General features: G+C 36.7%; 3 protein-coding genes across 3 annotated transcripts; 1 reads left to right on the top strand and 2 right to left on the bottom strand.

The window, feature by feature from the left end:
- Nucleotides 1–1,367: 1,367 nt before the first annotated feature.
- Nucleotides 1,368–5,256, top strand: LOC124414454 (putative gustatory receptor 28b). Its single transcript, XM_046895401.1, has 7 exons — nucleotides 1,368–1,514; nucleotides 1,702–1,973; nucleotides 2,283–2,462; nucleotides 2,720–2,969; nucleotides 3,300–3,368; nucleotides 3,509–3,598; nucleotides 5,188–5,256. The coding sequence occupies exons 1-7, from the start codon at nucleotides 1,368–1,370 to the stop codon at nucleotides 5,254–5,256; spliced, it is 1,077 nt and encodes a 358-aa protein (XP_046751357.1).
- A 1,332-nt stretch (nucleotides 5,257–6,588) lies between these two features.
- LOC124414455 (putative gustatory receptor 28b) lies at nucleotides 6,589–9,856 on the bottom strand. Its single transcript, XM_046895402.1, has 7 exons — nucleotides 9,545–9,856; nucleotides 8,393–8,664; nucleotides 8,107–8,298; nucleotides 7,210–7,459; nucleotides 7,018–7,089; nucleotides 6,742–6,831; nucleotides 6,589–6,642 (listed from the first exon to the last, which is right to left on the bottom strand). The coding sequence occupies exons 1-7, from the start codon at nucleotides 9,854–9,856 to the stop codon at nucleotides 6,589–6,591; spliced, it is 1,242 nt and encodes a 413-aa protein (XP_046751358.1).
- Nucleotides 9,857–20,092: 10,236 nt separating this feature from the next.
- On the bottom strand, nucleotides 20,093–23,367 carry LOC124414573. Its single transcript, XM_046895546.1, has 8 exons — nucleotides 23,002–23,367; nucleotides 22,520–22,797; nucleotides 22,224–22,418; nucleotides 21,763–22,012; nucleotides 21,584–21,655; nucleotides 21,047–21,136; nucleotides 20,881–20,953; nucleotides 20,093–20,194 (listed from the first exon to the last, which is right to left on the bottom strand). The coding sequence occupies exons 1-7, from the start codon at nucleotides 23,314–23,316 to the stop codon at nucleotides 20,900–20,902; spliced, it is 1,254 nt and encodes a 417-aa protein (XP_046751502.1). The 5' UTR covers nucleotides 23,317–23,367; the 3' UTR covers nucleotides 20,093–20,194; nucleotides 20,881–20,899.
- Between the last annotated feature and the right edge of the window lie 582 nt (nucleotides 23,368–23,949).

Raw genomic sequence — 23,949 nt, forward strand, 5'->3', positions numbered from 1 at the left:
TATACCCAACGAGGCACTCGAGCCTAAGACTTGGTCTCACGAAATCCACCATCTGAGCAGAAGGGGAGAACGATATAGCGAGATTCTCTGAATTCTAATATCAGCTGCTGATTATTTAATCTCGTGAATCATGGAGTTCTTCGACGTGTCAACCATTCATTCAAACGCGTTCAACCCCCATCCTCTCAAACTTCAACTCATTTTTGATGAACTCTATAGCTGTATGTTTGAACCATCGGCTGAATAATTTTATGTTCCGACATCCTGTTTGAATTAGTTTCACCGATTTTATATCATTTCGAATGACATGCAGCAAAATATTTCGCAACTTTTGATAGTCTTTGAAGGGCTTATAAACTATGAAGCACTACGGATGAACATCCGCAAGTGGAGAGTAAGAATTTGTGATTTCCGCATCACTACATAACCTCACGTAGTACTTTGCAGTTTTCTCTAAACGGGATTGAGATTATTGTGACTATTTACAGGATGTGTTCAACGCGTATAGCGCAGATGGTTTAGGCTCCCTTAGAACTTCTGAGTCAAGGGGGGCCTTGGATAGCGTCGGATACCGAGTGAATGAACAAGTCTTCAAAGCACTTGAAAAAGTAAAGCAGAAGGGCGATTTGGTCAAGAATTTTCAGTCCTTAATGACTTGAAGACCTCCATCTCATTACTGTTCAAAGTATATGATATATAAAGTATGTATCACAAATTGAAATGAAATGAGATGTATTAAAACATTGACTGTTTGCCCACGTTAAAACCTATTCTATACAGCTTAAGCTAATTATTCTCCGTGATGTATGGAAATATGTCTGGATGGTTCATAAATACTGGTGGAGCGCTATACAGTTATACTTATGCATTTTGTAATTTTTTAGAAACGTTGTCGCGAAGCCCGCGAAGGAATGTTGTTAACCCATCGTCATAATGTAGCGCGTCACGTTATAGAAACCATCAATTCTGTAGCTCTGCTTCTGCGTTTATCAAAGGATCTTGGGAGATATCATTGAATACCTTAATATTCCTGCGTACTTAATCGGCCGTTTTATCAATTATAATTGACTGATTTCCAAAGTGTTTAGATGGTAATCAAGGTAATGAAAAATCGCTCTACACCCAAGGTTCACATTTCGTACTTCAGTTTACGACATCTGGCTGAACATAAAGCAAATAAACATCTTTGCCTTTATCAAAACGCCATGTTTTTCTCAGCGTCAAAAACTTTTATTGACGTGATGAGATTACTTGATTATCTAAATTGGTTTATAGGCCTCGCAACTCTCCAGCATTACAATCTAACCAGATGTATGACGTTTTTCACGAATACCTACACCATCAATTTTATACTTGGAATCTGGATCATGACTTACTTTGCATGGGATTTGATCACAGAAGCTTCACATTTCCACGGTGCTTCAGCCACTGTTCTTGTCATGTACAAAACGATCACGTACATCAATTCTTGTGTTACCATCATCTCTCCATTTTCTGTTTGGTTACGGAGAAAGGTAATCATCACAAGCATGACACTACACGTTGAAGCTTATGTCCAATAATGGATTTATAACCTATTGTCAAGACTGACAAAGTCACATATTTGGGGCTTAGGGATGGTTATGGTTTGGTAATTAACCCCTCGGAAAAGTTTTACGTGCCTGTATAATAACTAACAGTTTTTATAATTGTGTGCCACAGGCATTGGCTGACTGTTTACAACAAATGACGACCTTGGAACATATGTTTCACCATTCCATTGGAGTCAAAAGGGAATACAAATTCATGTACATTCGTCTAGCAAATGCAGTTTTTCTCATTGTTGCAGTCACGGTATGTGTAACAATATACGACTTCACACAGGTACCGAAAGACAGCGTATCTCTCATGGAAACTCTCAGTGTCACAATTCTGATACATTATCCGTTGATTGTCACACTTCTGATGGACTTGAACTTCTGCGTCAAGGCGGGGTAAGTACGGAAAATCTGCATGCTTTGAAAAAAATTTTATAAGATTTTGTAGTGACCTACAGGGTCAGCTCAGTTGGTAACTATAGTATGCAGTCTTTATCATATCATAATCGGAATATAAAATACTAGATTGTGGTCTATTTTCTCGAAAAGTCTTTTTTATTCCACTTATTGCAATCGATGCATTAGCCTTATTGTTAAAAGACCACGTAGTCAGACGTTTCCGAGGACTTGCGAAATCTCTCAAGTGATTTGTTCAACTGTGAAAGCATGTTTCCACGTAATTGACCAACAGCATATCCTGTGCAGATACCTTCGAAGAAAATTCCGAGATTTGAATGCAATTTTGCTAAGATTGGGAGAAATTCTTTTGACGAATGGTTCCAACAAGAAACGAAAAATTGAAGGACTGTGGGTAGTGCATAAAACTGATAGTCCGCAAACCGAACACTCAAGTCGGGATGTTTCAGAGTCGTTGAGTGAAATTCGGTGAGTAAAAGTAGTTATAATTCACGACATATTTTATTGAGATTTTCTTTGATGACATCGTATAAAAGTTTTTTATATTCAGATGATCGTTGCATGCGCAATCAGGTAAGCTTGCAAGTACATATCACTATTTTTCAAATTTTCTCTTCACCACTACTGACAGAATCAGCAGTTTCTGAATAGTCGATAATGCGCATGTAATTTCTTGATTAAATATAACAAATTATCGTGGTTCAAGATAAATTCCTCGAATCCAGGAAAGCTTACTCAGAACTCTGTAAATTGACTCGAACGGTGAACTTTGCCTTTGGAATACAAAATCTATTGTCTATGGGAATATCCTTCATCGTAATTACTGGGATGTTATACACCATTTGCCGTGCTTTATCATTGGGAGGTCTTACCTATGCCACCGTCCGGAACATAATCTCGGCGACCCTTTGGAGTGTAATTTACATCCTCAAGATTTTGGTGATCAGCCACATTTGCTGGCGGACTGGCAAGGAGGTATACCGAGGTGTTCAAATTACGTGGAATTATATCCGTTGAAAGAGGCTGGCAATAAGTAAATGAGACGAATTGATTCGTTGACAGTATTCGTGAAAACCTTCAATTGTATTGAACTGCAATTTTTGAAAACGAGAAATAAATCTGAAATATTCTCGAAACCACGAATACCACTGTACTATAGTGGAGGTTATGAATTCACGCAGCCTGGTGAAAAAATTAATTAAAACTCACGTTTCTGACCAACTTGCCAATAGTCTCGGTCTCTGTCAACTTATAAAAATGCCCTGATATTATTGTAATATTATTATAATAAAATTATTTTTCCAGGCACGACGAACCGGGAAGTTGATCTACGATCTGCTGGAATCCAGAGCAGATAAGAACCTTCAAACGGAGGTATAAACAATCACCGAACGTAAATGTTATTTGGAAATGTCAGCTTTAATTTGTCCCCGGACATTTGCGTTTCGGAACGAACACGGACGTAGAGAGTTTAATTCATGACTCATATACAAACACGTTATTTATATCCACAGATTGAAGCCTTTTCAGTACAGATCATTCAGCATCCCATAGAGTTTAGTGCTCATGGATTCTTCACTCTGGATTTCACCCTTGTTCAAGGTGTGAGTATCATTACTGTGTTTGATCTACCAGTCAAAAATGGTGTCCAACTGCATATGCGCTCAATGATTGAAGCCTATTGGCCGGAGAGATTGTGACGTGGCCACATTTTCGTCTGAAAGACAGCGGTGCAAATTTGATCGAAACGGGGTGTGAGGCATCAAACTCTCCTGGGTCAAGTGGTGAATTGAAATTATGCTGTTTTAACGACTCTTAGTAGTCATCAGTCATCAGTTAGACAACAATAAGAGTTTACCAAGCCTCCTTGAACTGCCACATTAACTATTTGAGATCACCTTATCCTTAAAATATTCGCATAACCTCCTTAAGGTGCTTATAAAGACCCGTTGTACACCTCAAAAACGCGGGGAAGCAAAACTCTTATATCACTTAAGCGATCAGAGTAAAACTTGGGCAATTAATGCCTTATTTTGGCAAAAAGTGGAGCGACTTTTTACTTTTTCAAAATTTGGAAAAAAAATTTACAGATTGGTTAACACCCACAGAAATTGGCCAAATTTTCACAGTTGCATTGAATGGATCGAACTCTCCGGTATGTTGCCACTCGGCGGTGATGAAACACACATTTTGAGCCCAGTTCCGTGAGATTTGATGCTGAAATGACGAAATGGCAGCTGATCTGGTTTTCGATTACGAAGTACACCGAAATCTCATTTTGGCGACATTTGTTATCGACCTTTCATGCATTCCGGTAATTTTTTACCGACATTACACGCATACATTACCGGCATGCGCGTAATGTCGGTAACAAATATCGCCAAAATGAGATTTCGGTGTTCTTCGTAATCGAAAACCAGATCAGCTGCCATTTCGTCATTTCAGCATCAAATCTCACGGGACTGGGCTCAAAATGTGTGTTGCATCACCGCCGAGTGGCATCATACCGGAAAGGTCGATCCATTCAGTGCAATTGTGAAAATTTGGTCAATTTCTGTGAGTGGTAACCAATCTGTAAAATTTTTTCAAAATTTTAAAAAAGTAAAAAGACGCTTCACTTTTTGCCAAAATAAGGCATTAACTGCCCAAGATTCACTCTGATCGCTTGAGCGGTATAGGAGTTTTGCATCCCCGCGTTTTCGAGGTGTACAACGCGTCTTTATAAGCACCTTAACATCCATAATCCGCGTTTGACAGCTGAAGCTTGAGGTTATCAGTCTGCATGAACATTAGAAAAGGCTCGTACTGGTGCAGTCAGCCGCTCGATTTGGTACAGTTCACTTTTTTTCTCGATATACTACATAACTATGATCGATGACTGTACGCTTATGGACTGCTTGGAATGAACTTTAGGTCAAAGCATCAACGAAGGTGAAGTTGAGCAGATTAAAATTGGTCTGACTAGCACTTTATGGGCATGGCACGTAGTCACGTCCAATTCAGCGATGCATGTAACTTAGTTCACTGTAGTACCTGTACAAAAACTTGCAGGACTAGCAGAAGGAACGTCTTGGACGTTCTGATATTGAATTCACGTTCAGTGGATTGTGTGTTTAACCCTTACTCGGCACACTTCACGGGTGCTACTAAATTTGGAGGTATTTTATTAAATGGCTTATTATTTTATTTACAGATGATTGGATCCATATCAACGTATCTGGTGATCCTTATGCAGTTGAGTCCTTCCAATGGTCAAACCTAAATCTAAGGAATACTTCTACAGTAGTATAACCCTGTGGATAAACTACAACTTACAAACTCAAGAAAAATTTAATTTGTTGAAACCCAAACTTTATACATTTAGTCGTTATTTTCATCTCAACGATCATCATAGATTCTTATATAAGCGGAGAATATAAAACATGACGACAATAGTCTCTATTTTACCATTAAATACTAGAGGATATATAGCAATAATAATGAGAACAATAACAAGAACAGTAATAATGAGAAATATATAATAAAATTGTCGTTTGAAGCATTAGATTTGGTTTTAGCAATTGGTTATCAACGCGTCGTGTTTATCGTTAAAAATGGATTCGACAAATTATGAAATTTCGATTGCATGAGATATTGGGATACTTATTAGGCACCTTACGGGACGAAAAATCTGATATAGCACTTCAACTTTCTTTTGAAAAGCATTCAATTGGACATAATTGTAATTCCTTCCATAATTCTTTGAAAGTAAGAAATACCGAGTGCTAGTTTCGCAATTGATCCAAGTTATGTACCAAGTACACTAAGTTCATGTTTCTAATATAATTCTCTATAAATTGTTGAGGAATTCATTATTAGACCTATTAATCAGTAGACCGTGTAAAAAGTTCTTCCTGTAATCTCATCGTTTCTTGTGTTACGAGAAGAGAATCAATTGAGAAAAAAACCTTGCCTGATGGAACCAATGTGGCTCAAGTCCGAAGTCGTAGAAGCTATGAGCAAAGGATTGTGTAGGGATGTTCAAAAACGATACAGAAACTGAAATCTGCTGTTACTGCACCATGAAACAATAAATGAAGTCATATTCTTGTCAAAGTAATTATGTTTTATCAATTTACTCACTTCATCTTACGATGTTTTTTTTTAAAGTTTCATACGCCATATGAGGTATACCAAGTAACTGGTGCACTATTTGGAAATCTGCTAATACGGTTCTCCTAGTTTTTCAGATTCCGTGCAATTCGATTGATGTACGTACATTTGATCATTTTTTCAGGTTCAATTTCTTTTGATTGATGTCTTCCGGCTAAAGTTTTTTTCAAAATTCCTAAACCTTTGATACGATGCCATAACTGGTACTTCTCAGTGTAAAATTATTGTACTATTTGTTCTAATTGTCGTGTAATAGCTACCGACCGACTCAAATTATATGAATTAGGCTTTCGAAAGGGTCACTTGAAACAAGTCTTCACGTACAGATTGACTGAAGATTGCATTAAAAGACTTGCTGATGACTTACATACAAAGTTCAAACAACGTTGATATGATCATTGCAATATTCATTCGCTGATCTCTTAATTACTGCCGTTGGAGATCAGTGGCTCATTTGGATGAGGATTACAAGATATGTCGTTATCGACCCAATTACCTGCGAAGCAATATGCACACGATAAATCAGTTCTGAAATCTGCAAAGTTTTTGGTACAGCTACAAGCTTATTGTTCGCCAGATAATATCTTATACTTACGCTTTGAACAAATGTGTAATCCATGTAGAAGAAGCCACAGGCATCAAATTTCACAGGGTTCTGAATCATCTGTACGGAAAATTCATGGATCTATGTGGAAAAAGAGAAAACTGACACTCGCAAATCCTCCAAAAATTATGTCATGTTATTATTTCCCTGGCAAAACGAATTGAGAATTGCGAATAATGTGAAATTCTATTTCCAATCAAATAGCGTCAAAATTTTTCCCGTCACACATACTGAATCATATTTATAAAACTGGACAATACTGCCTACCTGTTTCTGCAGTCTTTCATCTTTCACATTCGGTTTGAAGAGCTCGTAAATAACTTCACCAGTTTTCTGTGCCTGAAATTTGATGCGAGTTATGAGTTACCTGTGATTGATGTCATTGTTGCGTGTTTGAACTAACTTATGAATATCGGTATTCGAATGATTCATGAAAACAGTAGACCAATTGATTTTCACCTCATTGCTGGTGTCCCAACATGAGTGATTAGTCACCCAAATTTTGAAACTGCTTATGACCATCAATATCATCGGGGGAATCACGCGATTGATGTCACCCTTCGTCTCGCTGTTCAACACGTATGCGCTGTACATCGTATACAACATCCCCGTGGTAATGACAAATGACGATCCCATGAACAACAGGTTTTGCATTCCGAATACGCCGTTCAATTTCTTGGCCATCCTGGAGAGTTCCCAGTGAGCTTTCCTACTCAAAAACTGTTCTTAACAATAGATTTCAAACAAAATAAGGGGCCATACAAATAATACGTCTCACTGCTTTCGGCCATTTTAGACCCTCCTCCGTGACATCACGCAGTTTTTTACCCCCTTTTCGATGTGATATGATCTACTTCGTTCTCGTACCGCTCTCTCTCCTTCGAACGATTCAAATTTTTTTTAATAATACAACGGATAATGTTTAAAATCCGATAAATAAAATAAATAAATAACCATGAAAAAGGGCGTGACGTCATTCCACTAGTGAACCCCCCCTCCCCTGTCACAGGCTTTCCCTCAAGATGTAGTAACGGATATCCCTCAAGAGTGTGACGTAATATTCTGACAATAAATCCACAACTTTGACTTTTATTTCATATTATTTTAGCCTGGAAAAATACTTGTGTCTCAATATTTTATTTACTCATCCATTTTTTTTTATCCATCATTGTGTGTTTAAATAGGAAATAAGCATTTGATTTGTTGCGTGGCTCTATCGTGAGAGTGCACTGTATTTGAATGGCCCCTAATATGTATAACTGCATTACGGCATTTTATTCTAGTGTTTAAGATTCACCAAACAGAATGATTTCTCTTAAAACTTGAATTAAAAAATCGACAGTCATTGTCACGAACTGGATTTCATGTAGCAACTGATGTTGGTTGCTGGTCGGGCTTGCGGTTTGTGGATATTTGGCCCCATATTCTGATATATTTGTGATATTTTGGACAATGAAAGAAAGTCTTGGACTAGAGCGACGGCTGGTCTGCCGTTGACCCATTTCCTGTAGAATGTTGTTCAGGTGTCGAAATTTTTCCTTCACATATCTGCATTAGAGAAAAACATAACAACGAGGGTGCGTTTTTGAATAGAACGAATGTGGATTTGACTGTCAGAGTTGGTGTTTCGTTTTACACATACGTTGCGCTGGCACAGAAGTTCAAGTCCAGTAAAAGCGTGACGAGCATTGGTTGATGAATAGTCACAGATACGCAAAAATTTGCAAACATTGACCGTTCGCGTTTCATCATCCAAGCGAAGTCGTAAATAGCCACCGAGAATATGACTAGAAAAACAGCAATCACTCGACGATATAAACGAATGTACAGTACTTTGTAATCATTCTTAATTCCGAAAGTAGACTGAAAGATGTCATCTAAGTAGACGTAATTTCTCAAACAACTCTTGAGTTCCTGTACATACATGCGGAGTGACAGTTATTCATCGTTGGCAAAACGGCATGGTTAGTCGGCAATATTCTTGAAGGGAGAGGACCGTTTTTACAAGTGGCACCACAATCGGAAGGTTCGTTTTTATAATTTGTGATCCTAGAAGTTCATTTTAACAAGTGGCGCTGAAATAATTTAAATTAAATTACATTCAAACAAAATATACGAAATCGACAATTAAATGTATGAGAAACGAACTTGCAGGATCGTAACTTGTACAAACGAATCCTTCGATTGGGGTACCAGTTGTAAAAACGGTACCCTCTCTTGGTAAATACACAAAGGATATACTGCCCACAATCAAGAAATTAGGTTTTTTTTTATATCGATGACAATCCACCGACAGTGAAATAATCAAATGAATAATTACACAAGTCTGTAAAAAAATACTTCATTTCAGCTGCATGGGATGCTTTTGCGAAATATTATGTTTTCCAGTGTGCTGAATCCAAAGATGTCCTCCATTTTCCTGCATCACGTACAGCATTCTTACAAAATGCACGGTGTTTTCTTAAAAAAAAGCATAACAGTAATGGAAAAACAATATTTCTCATAAGATTAAATGAAACTACATACACGAGTTCAAGAAAAAAACCTGCCGTGATGGTTTTTTTTTAAGTATCTTGCGCGGTTTCAATGAGTAAAAATCTATAAGAAACAGTATAAAAAAACTTGTGCAGTTTTTGCCTTCCAGACCTGTGTTATTATGACCGCATAGTGATGGTTGCGTTTGTCGTCTTGACCGGCTCCTTTGTGCATTTCAAGATTCGATCAATTATTCTAGGATTTGGGCTTTAGGCCTTCATGCAAAGTACGGCATAAACACTAGACCCGGTCGAATTACCTTTCTTTTGAGCCAAACCAAAGCAGTAGCAATAATTGCGATGCCAGTACTTGTGCAGATAAGCACTCTATACATGCTCTTATGAGACACTGGCGAATCACCCTTTGAAACATTAACCTGTAGCACTCCGCTCACCCCCACGTAAATGAAAGTCCAGTTCATTATATTGAATATCACTGTCAGTACTTGCATGCAGTAGTATGTCGGAGCACTTTGTTTTGGTTGTCGGAAGATGCCAATGCCGAGAACCCAGTTGGCGTAAGTGAGCGGCTTGATAGCGTCGTGGAAGGTTTTTGGTTCGCGGCAAAACATTGTGTATTTTTCTTTTGGCTCGTTGATTTCTTCCGTCCAAAATAATGTCACTGTTCAATGTATTTAAACGCTTCGTACAGTTGGTTGTAAGTTATGGTTCCGGATAATATACCTCAAGACCGATTGCGGAATAAACGTAATGAGGATTTGAATATTTTAGCTGATATTTATACCTTGCGGAGCTGCCGTGCATGCAATGGTATGTTCATGATCATGCAATGGAAACGGCAATTCGTTTGTTATTATACTTCCAATGGTGTGGAATGTCAATGAACACAAATAGCTGATGGATAGAAGATATGCGTATCGTGTCAGCTTATTGCTCACTACAATTTACAAGATACTTTGATAAAGTTGAGAGCATAACCTACTGCGCAGACGACGGTTGGTTTATAATGACGTGATTGAGTAGGTATGATCTATAGTATGGACGTGAAAAATTTCGTTTATCTATACTTCTATGTGAATATTAAAAAGAGATAAAGTTTGTTTGTTTGTTTGTTTGTATGCAGGGGGTAAATCTCTGCACTGCTAAACCGATTTTAAAAATTCTTTCACTAATAGAAAGCTAAACTATTCTTGAGTAACAGAAACTATAATCTACTCTGCTGAAAATAAGTTTTTAGTTTGAATTCTCAATATTTATGAATTAAGTTCGAAGAAAAAACACTGCTCAACTACTTTATCGGCGTGCACTAACCAAACGGTTCAGTATATATGAAATATAACATTAGTGTGATGTGATAGATAACATTACATCCTTTGTGCAAGCTTCAAGATTGAAGTGTATATTTAAATTAGATTTGTCTAGTGAATAAAAATTTTGTTGGTAACCATAACGAGATGTCTTAGGGATGCTATGCTTAATTCATGTAAATGGTTTTTAATTTACAAAACTAAAGTTTTCCACCAGCGTGATTTGAAATTATGATACTTATTCGCATCATTCTAGCGTGCGTTGTTACAGTACCTCGATGCAATGTTCTCATTATGTATGGTATCCACTTAAATATGCAAGTACTCCCTCGTGTATCGCGAGCTTTCACTTTCGTCAAAGTCGGCCAGAAAATTAGAAAAAAAGTCCTATTTAAAAATATTTCACTCGGATACTCTTTTGTAATCACGGAATATGTACTAACTTGGTACCCAATCAATCAAATTCAACAACAAAATAATATTACAAGTAATTTGTAGAGCCGGGATGTCATTTATAAAAACATTTATTTATGAACCAAGGATCTATTGATGAATTTTGTAACGATTTTCGAAAATTATAATTCATCTGTTCTTCACAGTCGCCTTTATCAGCATCTGTGTGTTCAATTTTCGGTTCCATTGGCAGGAGGATTTAAGGTAGTGGTTTTCTGTATCTGACTCATCTGAATCAGAATTACGAGGTGTGTCGTTATCGATCCAACCACCTACAGGCGAAATAGTAAAGAATCCAAAAACATCAGTAATATTAAATTAAATTCTATTGTGCATAATTATACTTACGCGCTGAATGTATTCATAATCCATAGTAAAGAATCCGCATGCATCGAATCTCACAGGGTTCTTAATCATCTGGATTGAAAATTCATTGATCTATGTGGAAAAAGAGAAAATTGACACCCAAAAATTATGGAAAAAATTTAACATGTCATTTAGCTGGCATTACAAATTGAGAATTGCGAATGAGGTGAAATTCTATTTTTACGGCATGGGCATTGAAAAGTCCACTTTTTGTGGCAGTTTTCATTCCGTAAAGTGACGCTTTATACGGCAGTGAACAAAGTTGTGGAATAAAGTCTTTATTCCGCAAATTTGATGCGCAGTCCGAAGTGCACATCCCAAACTGCCGAATAAAGTAGCTTCGTCGAACAGATCGCGACATAACCTCACTCTTCGTTTTGCTTTTCAATGTCCATACCGTAAAAAATATTGTATGTGGCATGCCCGTAAACCGTTTTTTGGCTCGGATAATTTCAGTACTCGCTTCCGGCTCGCTTCCGGCTCGCCTTCAGCTCGTCCTGAAATCTTTATCCTTGCCAAAAAAAAACAGGCGGTTTACGGGCATGCCACATAAATAGCTATTTCCAATCAAATAGCGTAAGAATTTTTCCCGTCACACATACTTAGTCATATTTATAAAGCTTGGCAGTACGTCGTACCTGTTTTTGCAGTCTTTCATCTTTCACGTTCGGTTTGAAGAGCTCATAAATAACTTCACCAGTTTTCTGTGCCTGAAATTAGATGTGAGCTATGAGTTACTTGTGATTGATGTCATTGTTGCGTGTTTGAACTAACTTATGAAAATCGGTATTCGAATGATTCATGAAAACAGTAGACCAATTGATTTTCACCTCATTGCTGGTGTCCCAACATGAGTGATTAGTCGCCCAAATTTTGAAAATGTATATGGCTGTCCATACGAACGGGGCAATCAAGCGATTGATGTTTTCCTTCGTCTCGCAATCCAACACGTATCCGCTGTACATCGTATACAACATCCCCGTGGTAATGACAAACGATGATCCCATGAACAACAGGTTTTGTATTCCGAATATGACGTTCAACTTCTTGGCCAGCCTCGAGAGTTCCCAGTGAGCTTTCCTACTCAAAAAATGTCGTTACCGATTCATCTCAAGTCGACTGAAATGTTTCGAACTTAGAAATATCCGGCAGGTTCGAAATTAGAATCATTTTTCGAACACAGCGTTTCGAAATATCAAATCAAAAATTGAACACTTAATACATGTAACCTGATATGTATAAATGTATAACGATTAAGCCCTGCTAGTTTGAAGAAAATTGTCTTACGACTGTGTTACAAAAAGAAAAATTCGTCAAATGACCGATTTTTGCCAAATAAATAGGATTGCCCCCTTGCAAAAATTGTCAGCCATTGTTACGAACTGGATTTCACGTAGCAACTGATACTGCTTGTTGGTCGAGCTTTCGGTTTGTGAATATTTCGCCTCATGTTCTGGTACATTTGTGATGTTCTGGTTAATGAAAGAAAGTCTTGGACTCGAGCGACGGATGGCCGGCTGTCGAACCATTTCCTTTAGAAGATTGTTCAGGTGTTGAAATTTTTCCTTTACGTATCTGCATTAAAAAAAAATATAATAATCCAGGTGAGTTTTTGAATAGAACGAATGTCCATTTGACCGTCGTAGTTGGTGTTCCGCTTTACACATACTTTAAGCTGGTACAGAAGTTCAAGTCCAGCAACAGCATGACGAGGATTGGCTGATGAATAGTCGCTGACACGCAAAGATTTGTTAAGATTGACCGTCGTTCCTTCTTAAGCCAATTGAAATCGAAAATGGCCACCGAAAACATGACTAGAAATACTGCAATCACTTGACCACATAAACGAATGTACAGTTCTTTGTAATCGTTCTTAATTCCGAAAGTAGATTGAAAGATGTCATCTAAGTGCATGTAATTTCGCACACAACTTCGGAGTTCCTGTATAGATATACAGATCGATAGTTATTGATATTTATTAAAATCGTTGTGGTTTATTAGGCAATACCGTTGGGTGCACAAAGGTATATACCGGGCATTCCAAGTGAAATCGAGAAGTCATTTGCTTTATGTTATCAGATCCTTGGATAACTTTTTTTTCACATTGACTCCACTTCAAAAGAAGCCTAATTTTTTTCAAAAATTCTCTCGCTACTCCTTTGTGTTGCGCAACGATCGTTTTTTTATAAAAAAGGGATAACTAAAAAAACACCATTTTTGAAATTCTGCAATTCTTCCTACAGATTCTGGGGGGAAAAATAAGTGATATCTATCGTAAATAGAAAGTGGGCTGCAGCTGCCTTATTTTTTTTTTAGTTTTAAGAAGGAAAAAAAAAAATCATATCCTAATAGTCCTTACAGAAGTGGAATAAACAGAAAAGTAAAACATTTCCTGGAAAATTTTGATATCTTGCACATTTTTCAAAATAAATAACAAATATCTTTTTATCTATTGGTCTTTTTTATTGAAAAAAAAGATTTTTCTCACTTATTTTGAGAAATATGCAAAATATCAACATTTTCCCAAAATACGTTTTTTTCTTTTTTTCCGCTTCTGTGAGGATTATTAGGATTTAATTTTTTTGTTGTTATTTTGGAAACTGAAAAAAAAAAAAAATTTAAATGCGGCAGCTATAGCCCACTTTCTGATTATGATAGATATTAGTTATTTTTTACCCAGAATCTGTGAAAAAAATTGCAGAATTTTAAAAATAGCATTTGTTTAGTTATCCCTTTTTTCACACAAAAATGATCGTCGCGCCATCTAAAGGAGTAGCGAGCAAATTCTTTAAAAAAATTACACTTCTTTTGAAGTGGAATCAATGCGGAAAAAAAGTTATGCAAGGATCTGATGACACGGGGCAAATAACTCCTCGATTTCACTTGGAATGCGCCATATGCTTGTACCATAATCAAAAAAGCACAGATTTTTTGGTGTCGATAACGATTTTCCCACAGTCTTCAGCACGGGTTTATGACACCGTTTGTTAAACATATATATATTTACCAACCGAAACCGGGAAAAATACTCAAAAAGATTCATCAGGTCAGGTTTTTTTCTTGAAGTCGTGTTTGCAGTTTCATTTTAGAGTGAAACTCACTTTTAACCCTTAGAGGACTGGGATCTGAGGAATTTCGAAAAATCTTTTTTTCTATAGAAAAGTGATAGGACAAAGTCCAGAACATTCGACCAAATTAAAGTCAAATCTTTGGTACTCTTCATTCTACTCTTCAAGCGAAAGCTTCTTCGCAGAAGAACAAAAGTGGAGAAAAAAAGGTTTCATCTTTGTTTCCGGCACACTTGAAAACATAATATTTACCAACAACATCCCATGCAGCTGAAATAAAATATTTTCTGCGGACTTGTGTTATTCAAGGATTTTAAATGTAAGCCTTCGCACGAAGTATACCGCAAACATTAGCGAATCCAAACAAATACCCGATAGAGTTACCTTTCTTTTGAGCCAAACCAAAGCAGGAGCGATGATTGATATACTAGAATTTAGGCATATAAGCACTCTATACATCTTCCTACGTGACACCGGCGCGTTACTGCTCGAAACAGTAATCTCTAGCACTTCAGTCACCCCCACATAGGTAACCGTCCAGTTTATTATATTGAATATGACTAGCAGTACTCGCATGCAGAAGTATGACGAAGCACTTTGGTTGGGTTGTCGTAGGATGCTAATGCCGAGAACCCAGTTGACGTAAGTGAGCGGTTTGATGGCGTCGTGGAAGCTTTTTGGTTCTGCGCAAAACATGGTTTAATACTTTTGGCCCTCCGATTTCTCTCGTCCAAAACAATGTTACTGTTCAATACGTTCAAGTGCTCCGTACAGTTGGTTGTAATAATATGCCTCGAGACCAATTGCAAAATAAACGTAATGAGGGTTAGAATATTTTAGATGATACTTATGGCTTACGGAGCCGCTGTGCATGCAATGGTTTGTTTATGAGTAAGCAGAAGAAACTGCAATTCATTCGTTAAAATACTTCAAGTAGCGTGGATTGTCAATAAACACAAATAGCAGATGAATAGAAGATACGCGTACGGTGTTAGCGTATTGCTCATTGTGTTTTACAAGATACTTCGATAAAGCTGAGAGCACAACCTACCCTGAAGTAGACCGTCGGTTCATAATGACATATTTGAGTGGTTATCATTTATTATAAGGACATCACATGGGAAATTACCTGAATAAATGAAAACGTTTTTGCCATTGATAACAAGCTATCAAGAAAATGCTATACTTTGTTGATGTGAATTGTTTTTTGTTTACAAAGCTACAGTTTTCCAATAGCCTGATTCAAAGTTATGACAATTATTCGCATTATTCAAGCATGCGTTGTTACAGTATCGCGATGCAATGATGTTCTGATTTGGAATGGTGTCCACTTAACCCTGTAACGACAAACTTATTTTTTTGACCTCCATACTAGAAACTGGGGTAAATATTTACTCCACACGTTTCTTGTTCGGAAAATCATTCTGAAAGCGGTAATGAGGTTTACAATTATATGAATCTCTTCGTTTTTTGATGGGGATGAAGAGAATGGCGCATAGGAAATATTTTTCTCTAAGACAACACTTATGAGAATAACACGGTAAAACTGTTAGAAGAATCAGTTTTTGTTACGATATCCGGTAAGCTACGCCATTTTGTTCGACCTATCCGATATTTTTTTAAACGTCATTTAACGTTGGAGTATTCTCACGCTGCCCTCATAACATTCCATTAGGTTTAGTTTTTTGTGTTAGTAATACTGACGCGTTGCTGCGCAGCCTGTTGTGCGCTGTGGCTAAACGTGATGAGTTACAATATTCGGAAAACATTTCGGTGAGTTATGGATGCGAAGGACTCAATAGTGCTCTGACTAATGTGACTGTTTAATAGAGTGTTCAAAAAAAAATCAACTATTTTTTTTCCAAAGAACATTGATTAAACACTATCAAGCCTCAACCATTGAACTGTTCAAAATAATATTAGATTATTATTTCAATGGTTCAGGCTTTCTAACTTCGAAACGACTCGCCTTACCCAAATCTTCATTCAGACCCTTTTTTATAGAGCGTTAAATTTCCTACAAAAATCCATCTTGTTTATTATAGTTCAGTGATTCGTTTACGAGTAAAAAAATTCCAAAGTTGAGAAAAAAAATGTTCATGTTATTTAAATGGAAATAGAAAATTGAGAATCGCTACCTTTAAACAATAATATTAAGGGTTCATATTTTAACAGGGTCTTTGTTTAGGGATACTCTGACGATTTTTTAATGTTCTTTGAAAAAAAAAATAGTTGATTTGTTTGAAACACTCTAGTGTCCAATCTTGAACTGAGTTACTGGTGTTTTAGGAAGATACGATCGATCACTCATTATACGCGGGAACGTGAAGAGCGAAGGTTTTTTTGGTATGCTATTTTCGCTTGGGTCACGCCAGCCGACGTCCTTGGCATTTTGGAAATCAGTCGAAATTATGTCCCAGCCCTCCGGAGCGACACGGTGAGTAGGTTTATGAGACTGAAGTCATTGGGTTCGCAAAGAATTTTTAATGAACTAATTGTACAGATCTGCAACCAAAAAACTGTACAGATTTTTTATACCATTACTTATAAATTTTCGCTGACTGAAACCGGGAAAATTATTTTAAAAATTCCATCACGTCAGGTTTTTTCTTGAACTCGTGTTTGTAGTTCCACTTCAAGTGAAATTCCCGTTTAACTCGAAATCTGCTATCCTATTTTTGATTAAAGAAATCCGATGCCAAAGTGATTTCTTACTTTCATTTAATATGTATTAGAATGAGACTCAAGAATAAATACAAACAGGAAAAGAGAAAATCGAAAGCGGAAGCGTGTTGGTAGAAGTATCAAAACGGAAAGTTAGGTAAATTTTATAAAAAATTTCAGTTTCTTCATTACTGTTATTCTTTTCTTATCACCTCGTATTTTGCAAAAATGCTGCACGTGATGTAAGGAAATAAAGTCATTTACGGTTTCAGCACATTCGTAAACATAATATTTACCAAAAACATCCCATGCAGCTGAAATGAAATATTTTTTTGCTGACCTGTGTTATTATAAATAGCATTCAAAATACGTCCGGAGACTAATGCTGCACACTTTATAAACAGGGTTTGAGTCTGTGAAGTGGAGCTGCTCAGTAGCAGTCATAGTTCTTTTCAGCTGCAACGCCTATTGGTACACCTCCAGAGCCAAGAGACTCCAAGCAACTGGCCGATGGTCTGAATAGACACCAAGATAATGATGAGCAATAGTGGGTTGGGTTCCAAAACAAAATTCGCGTAATTCTAAAGGATGACAGACAGAAATGTTGGTTGCAAGCTTCATCTCCGGTGTAGGAAAGGAAAGTCATTCTCTCTACTATTCTATTTCAGGTTCAACCTGCACCTGAAACTATTTGTGATAATGGGAGGTCACATAATCGTCTGATTTATTTGGCTCGTCTGGCGCACTTCACCGATGACTTATATAATGGCGCTCTTAGAATTGGTGCAGAGCATTCTCATATTCTTCATATTTCTGTAGGAAGAAATCCTCCAAGACTGATTCTTCGATTCTACTAAATAGTTTGCAGTCAAGTAGTTAATAAGATACTAGATCTAGTCGAAGCTAGGCTTCAAAATTTAGATAACGTTTTAAGTCTATAGTCTAAGAAAAAGGAGACCATTTTTGGTGTTGCTATTTTCATGCTGTGTCACCATTATGGTAGCTGTAGACGGCAATGAATCACCGTCAATGAATTCTCCTTCCTATGGTTATCGCATATCCTAATACAAAGCAAAATTTGTCGGTTCCGTAACCATCAGCACCTATCAGCACGTTATCAATATCAGCGTCAGCCAATCGGCTGATGAATAAAATTTTTAGCCGTCAAAACGGTGAGAAGAAAAACAAAACGATAATGAATAGTGATTGGCTGTAATTTTAATAATATTGGAAGGATTTTTGAAATTTTGTTCATATGCATAATATTATAATGCGTAGTATTAAAGTTCGAAATCGCAATTTCGGATGTTCGGATGTAAAGACAATAAAATATTGACGTCATTGACAATTTTTTCTCTCCAGATTAGGTTATTACTTTCTGGAAAGAACGGCGCGAGAAATCTTTGATTCAGTTTTGAACTTTGTGGTTTGAAAGGATCTTAAATAGTGGGAGTTTTGAAAAGACTTCTGATTGGTCTTTACTATTTTAGTTGAATGTTTCGGAGAATAAATTTTATTTATAAATTGTGGGGAAAAATTGAGCTTCGGTTGAATCTTATATGAGATTACGCGAGAAGGAAGGAAAGTCGCAAGTGTTGGAAAATCGTCTTACTCAAACGATGTGCAAACATGTGACGTGTATGTTTGCGGTGGATAAGCTATATTCTTATCTGCATATGCACTTCGATTATCCTGGTTGTGCTACGAAGAAAAAACTGGATTTATACCGTATTATCCGTTTTGGATTTATGACGACATTCAAGCAAATTCCGGAAGCTTTCGCAAATGACTGATGATATTACATGGAACTCTCCAAATAGTGCATAAAACGTGACTGGTTAGGAAAGGAGGCATTTGGTAGTTGCATAGAAAATGGAATTTGGAACCATTTCCCGGACTCCGAAAGTCCATCGAGGATGACCATGTACACGCATATCGATTGAAAAATCCATGCAGTTTTTAATGGGTGGAGTCGTCGTTACCGAAGAACCATCATCTGCTGCAAGATGGATCACGATTATATATGCCAGAATTTCTCGACGGATCGTTTTGATAATTGCATCATTACTCTGTTTATCATGAGGTAGGATCACGCGAATATTGGGTCAAAGTGTCTTCTTCATCGATATTTCCCTGGGACATGATGCTTGTGATACGTTCCACTTTGTCAGTCATGCTGATAACAATCTTTATGTGTTACGTCATCGTACCAGAACTGAAGAAGCTCAATGGAAAGATATTTCGCTGTCACATAGTCACCTACATAAGAAATTCTTCAATACTCTGATGATGTTTGCTATGACTGATTGTGAGACAGAGCGTTACATCATCTTGTTCTTCCTGTTAAGAATGTAATGGTTATACATTCAAATATTTAAGGAATGTTTTTTTTTTCTTTTTGTCATTTGAAATTAATAATTTTGTTTTTCTTTCGAATACACATGCATTTTTAAAGAATTTTCTCATTATTCCATTTTGGCTGCTAATTCTGACATAAAGTCACTCTCCTTATTGCTTCGCGTCACGTACGGTGCGAAGTGGTCCATAATCGTTGCTAATCACTGCATCGTGACAGGCTAAAGTGCTTTCCGGGTATCCTGATTTTATTTATTTTTACAATATAAAATTAGTTATTATTTTGATTCATTATTTTTCTAATTTTTCTTTACATCAACTTTATTTTCTACCGAACGAGAGTTAATTTTCTACAATTATGTAGAACATCGAATTTTTTTCAATAAAAAATATTATTGATTTTTGTCTGTTATAGGTGCTTGTAACTAACGCAATTACTATCTTCGTCAAAATATTTTTAAGCATTACTGTACCTCGTAGAGAGAAATCGTAATGGAATGGAATGCGTTTTTCTAATGCATGATCAATCCACTCTGTTTCGATCTGACGAATTCTATATCTATGTAACTTTGAGATGCATGTGCAACCTTTATCAATTTTCCTTAAATTCTGAATTTGGATTTTGAAACCGTCACCTATAACGAATTTTTATATTCTGTCTAACTGCAAATCTCATTTGCCGATTGACTAATGTTCAATACGCGTAGCTTATCGCAAGTATCACTCAGTCGGGGATTATCAATGAACATTTATCAGTACTCTGTTATGAATATTCTCAATTATTCTTTGTACTCGATCTTCTCGAATATTCTGAACAAAAAAATATACCCTTTTTATGCGTTGAAAATAAATATAATAAAACGCTATTTTTCACAATATTAAGTCGCTGTGATTATTGTAAAATAGCTGTGTACGTATATCAATATTACTTGAACCGACAGTGCGCCGATGAGCTTAATACATTCACGTGGTATAGGTGATCGTTTCAATGCATAGTATTTTTAGGATCTCATTTACATAATATCATTTTTTCAAAGTTATTCGATGAGTTAATGGTAACAATACCGATATCAAGGGCATATTGAATCTCAGTAAGACCAAAGATTGTTCTTGGCCAATCTAATAATAGTAATAATATACCAGCAACCAATAGTACCCTAATAATATGGAAGTATTCAACACTAGTATACAATATTTGGGTACTATTGAATACTGTTGCTCTGTACTATTGAGTTACTATTGAATACTATTGCCTCTACACTATTGTACACTACAGTAATCAATAGTACCTCAATAGTATAAAGCAACAGTATTCAATAGTATCTGTACTCAATAGTGTCCCAATTTATCATTGAGATAGTGCAAACAGTGCTCAAAAGTATTTTCATCATTAGTTCTCAATAGAATTTTTCTATAAGGGATCTTCCAGTGCTTTTACCGATCAGTTACCAATCTGGATAAGGATTACAAGATATGTCGTTATGGACCCAATTACCTGCAAAATAACGAGCAAACAACTTGTTAACTCCAAAGTATGCAAAGTATTTGTAACAAATTCACGCTCGATCAGGTCAAACCTTATACTTGCGTTTTGAACAAACGTGTAATCCATGTAGAAGAAACCGCAGGCATTAAATTTCACGGGATTCTGAGACGTCTGTACTGCAAATTTTTCGACCTTGGCACAAATATAGAATGATTAATGAAACGAATAGCACAAATGATCCTGTAGATCGCAACAATTCTGAATACTTGTTATCTAGCATACTACACATTAACTTGATTCGAGAATGCAAAATGTTATCAATTGCACAACAGTTACAGACTTTTAGAAAAAAAACAAGTTGAATCGCATTTACGCGGCAAAAAGGCACGCTGGTCCATCTAGAGAAGTATACAGAAGAATTGATTCCTTAATTGAGCGAGTCCCTTAGTTATATTTGCACAAGGGCTGGTTCCGGATACAAATCCCTACATTGCCGACAGAGCCCAGCCGCAAAGCTTTTCTGTTGCCGGTGGGCGTGGAGGGGGAGAACTGGGTAAAGGTTTTCGGTAGGGCTGCTTCGGTAATGTAGGGATTTGTATCCAGAACTAGTCCTATTACGCTACTGGCAATTTCACATACCTCGTTGCTTAGTTCAGCGTCATTCATTTTTGCTGTTGAAAATTCACAAAGAATTTCCCCAGTCCGTTGAGTCTGAAAATATCCAATTGGACATTTTAAATTTGGATGTTTCAATCCAAATATAATTCATAACGCTGCATATAATTTTTTTACGAGTCTACGAATAGGACATGAATTACCTCATTGCTGGTACTCCAGCATAAGTGACAAATCATCCAAATATGTGACGCAAAAACGACCACCCACAACGTGGACGTAGTTATTTCAAAAGTTTGGTACCGTGTTGAATTTTGCCGTGCGTAAGCACAATAAATGGTGTACAATAATCCCGTAATCATGACGAAAGATATTCCCATAAACATCAAATTTTGTAATCCGAAGGTATCGTTTATCTTCTTTGCAAGTTTGCAGAGTTCCCAGTGAGATTTTCTGTAAATAAATTTGATTAAGCACAAGGCCTGTGAATCAAAGATGTTTATATTATGACGTGAAATTTCTATAGTTCATCTTCAGGATCAACAGATTGTTACAAACACCTCAATTACTCCACAACTCCATCCACACGCGTTCAATCAGAATGGAAAAAGAGTTTTCAAAACACCGATTGAACAAAATATGTGTTCGTTAGTTTGTCATTCACCGGATTTTCCGTAAAAAGATATACTGGTTGGTCGCCATGCTCTGACTTGGTTTTCTTTCCCTTCCACTGCTTGGTGTTTTATTAACATCAACTCGAACAGTTATAGACAGGCTTTCATTGGAGTCGAAGGTGGCAGTTTGTCTGGCCAATTTCAGTAGACTATCGTTCAAGCTTCGAAATTTTTCTCTGACACACCTGAAAAAAAAAAAAAAAAAACACACTTCATATGCTCAAAATTGTACGTCCACTGGAAATAAACCTTCTCTGTAGCAGGTTCATGTGATCACTATACCTACTCTATGGATACATAGAAGATGAGGTCCAGTAAAATTATAACGAGTAATGGTTGATGTACAGCCACGAAAATGCAGAGATCCCATATCCTCAACGGCCCTTGAAACCTGTCTGGGTTCATGGCCTGGTCGGAAATGGTCACTATGAACACGATCAAGAGGACGATGATCGATTGGACATTTATGCGTGTGTGCAGTTTTTTATAATTGTTTTCGATTCCCAGAATTGATTGAAACACATCGTCTAAGGCTGCCATCTCTTGAAAACATCGGCTACACGACTGCGCATATATGTATAAGTCAGTAATAATTATTCACATAAAAAAATGAGTTTTGTATGAAAGTTTCGATAAAGGATTGCATGTCAAAGGGTAAAGGCAACAGTAATTTATAAACACGAATGGAAGAATAACGAAAATCAATTAAGTAAACGTGCAAACGGATTGATGGGAAGTAAAACTAAAGTAGATAAAAATCGTTATCACCTTTCTTCGGATCCATACTAACAATGGTGTAATCACTACGACGCAGGAATTTATACACATAAGTGTCTTATACATGATGATAGACATTAGGGATATGCTTCCGTAATCTAGCTTTTGTAGTGCGTCAGTCATACCTATGTAAGTGATAGTTAACCTTATCGTATTAACAATCACAACGTGCAATTGCATAGCAAAATGCACGAAGGCACTGTGGTTCGGTTTTCGAAAAATGCCAATTCCCACGAACCAGTTGAAATAAACCAAAGACTTGACAGCTTCCCGCAAAGTTTTTGGCTCTGAGAAGAACGTCTGCATGTTTTGACAACGATAATATTGATCTGCTGGTATCAAATTTGATTTTTTGACCGCTGGTTCAAACCGACTTAATCCATACGCTTGAAAATCATATACTGTTGCAATGAGTGGTTGATCGTCACGTTTTTCCGAGTTACACTTACATAACCACCCAATCACCATAATGGAGAGGTGAATATTTTATCGCCTTTTTGTTTGATGGCAACTGCCTATACGTAGCTTGATGTATAGAATGGTCATGAAATGCCCATCTTTTGTCTTGGTAGCTGTCGTAGAATTCATAAGCATGTCTGGCTATGGCTATTATTCCATTAAATGGGCGAAGATTGTACTTGAAAAATATGAGAAAATCCTCTAGAAATTCATGAGTATTTCTAAAAATCAAGGAATTCATTTTGCATGTCAAAAAAAACAACATTCCCTGAAAATTTGCTAAACAATGTTTTGCTTAAGCAATTTACCGACAACTTTGGACATTATTATCATTCAAATTTAATTTTCTTATTGTCTTTATTGTTATTAATTTTTTTCAGCTTTTTATTTTATCATGAAGTATTCAATATTATCGACGAGACTCAGTGGATTGAAGGATGTCATCCAAGGAAACCGTCTCTTTTAAGCATCAGTTACACG

The sequence above is a fragment of the Diprion similis genome, chromosome 14 (genome assembly GCF_021155765.1).
Source record: "Diprion similis isolate iyDipSimi1 chromosome 14, iyDipSimi1.1, whole genome shotgun sequence".
In the NCBI taxonomy this organism is placed as follows: domain Eukaryota; kingdom Metazoa; phylum Arthropoda; class Insecta; order Hymenoptera; family Diprionidae; genus Diprion; species Diprion similis.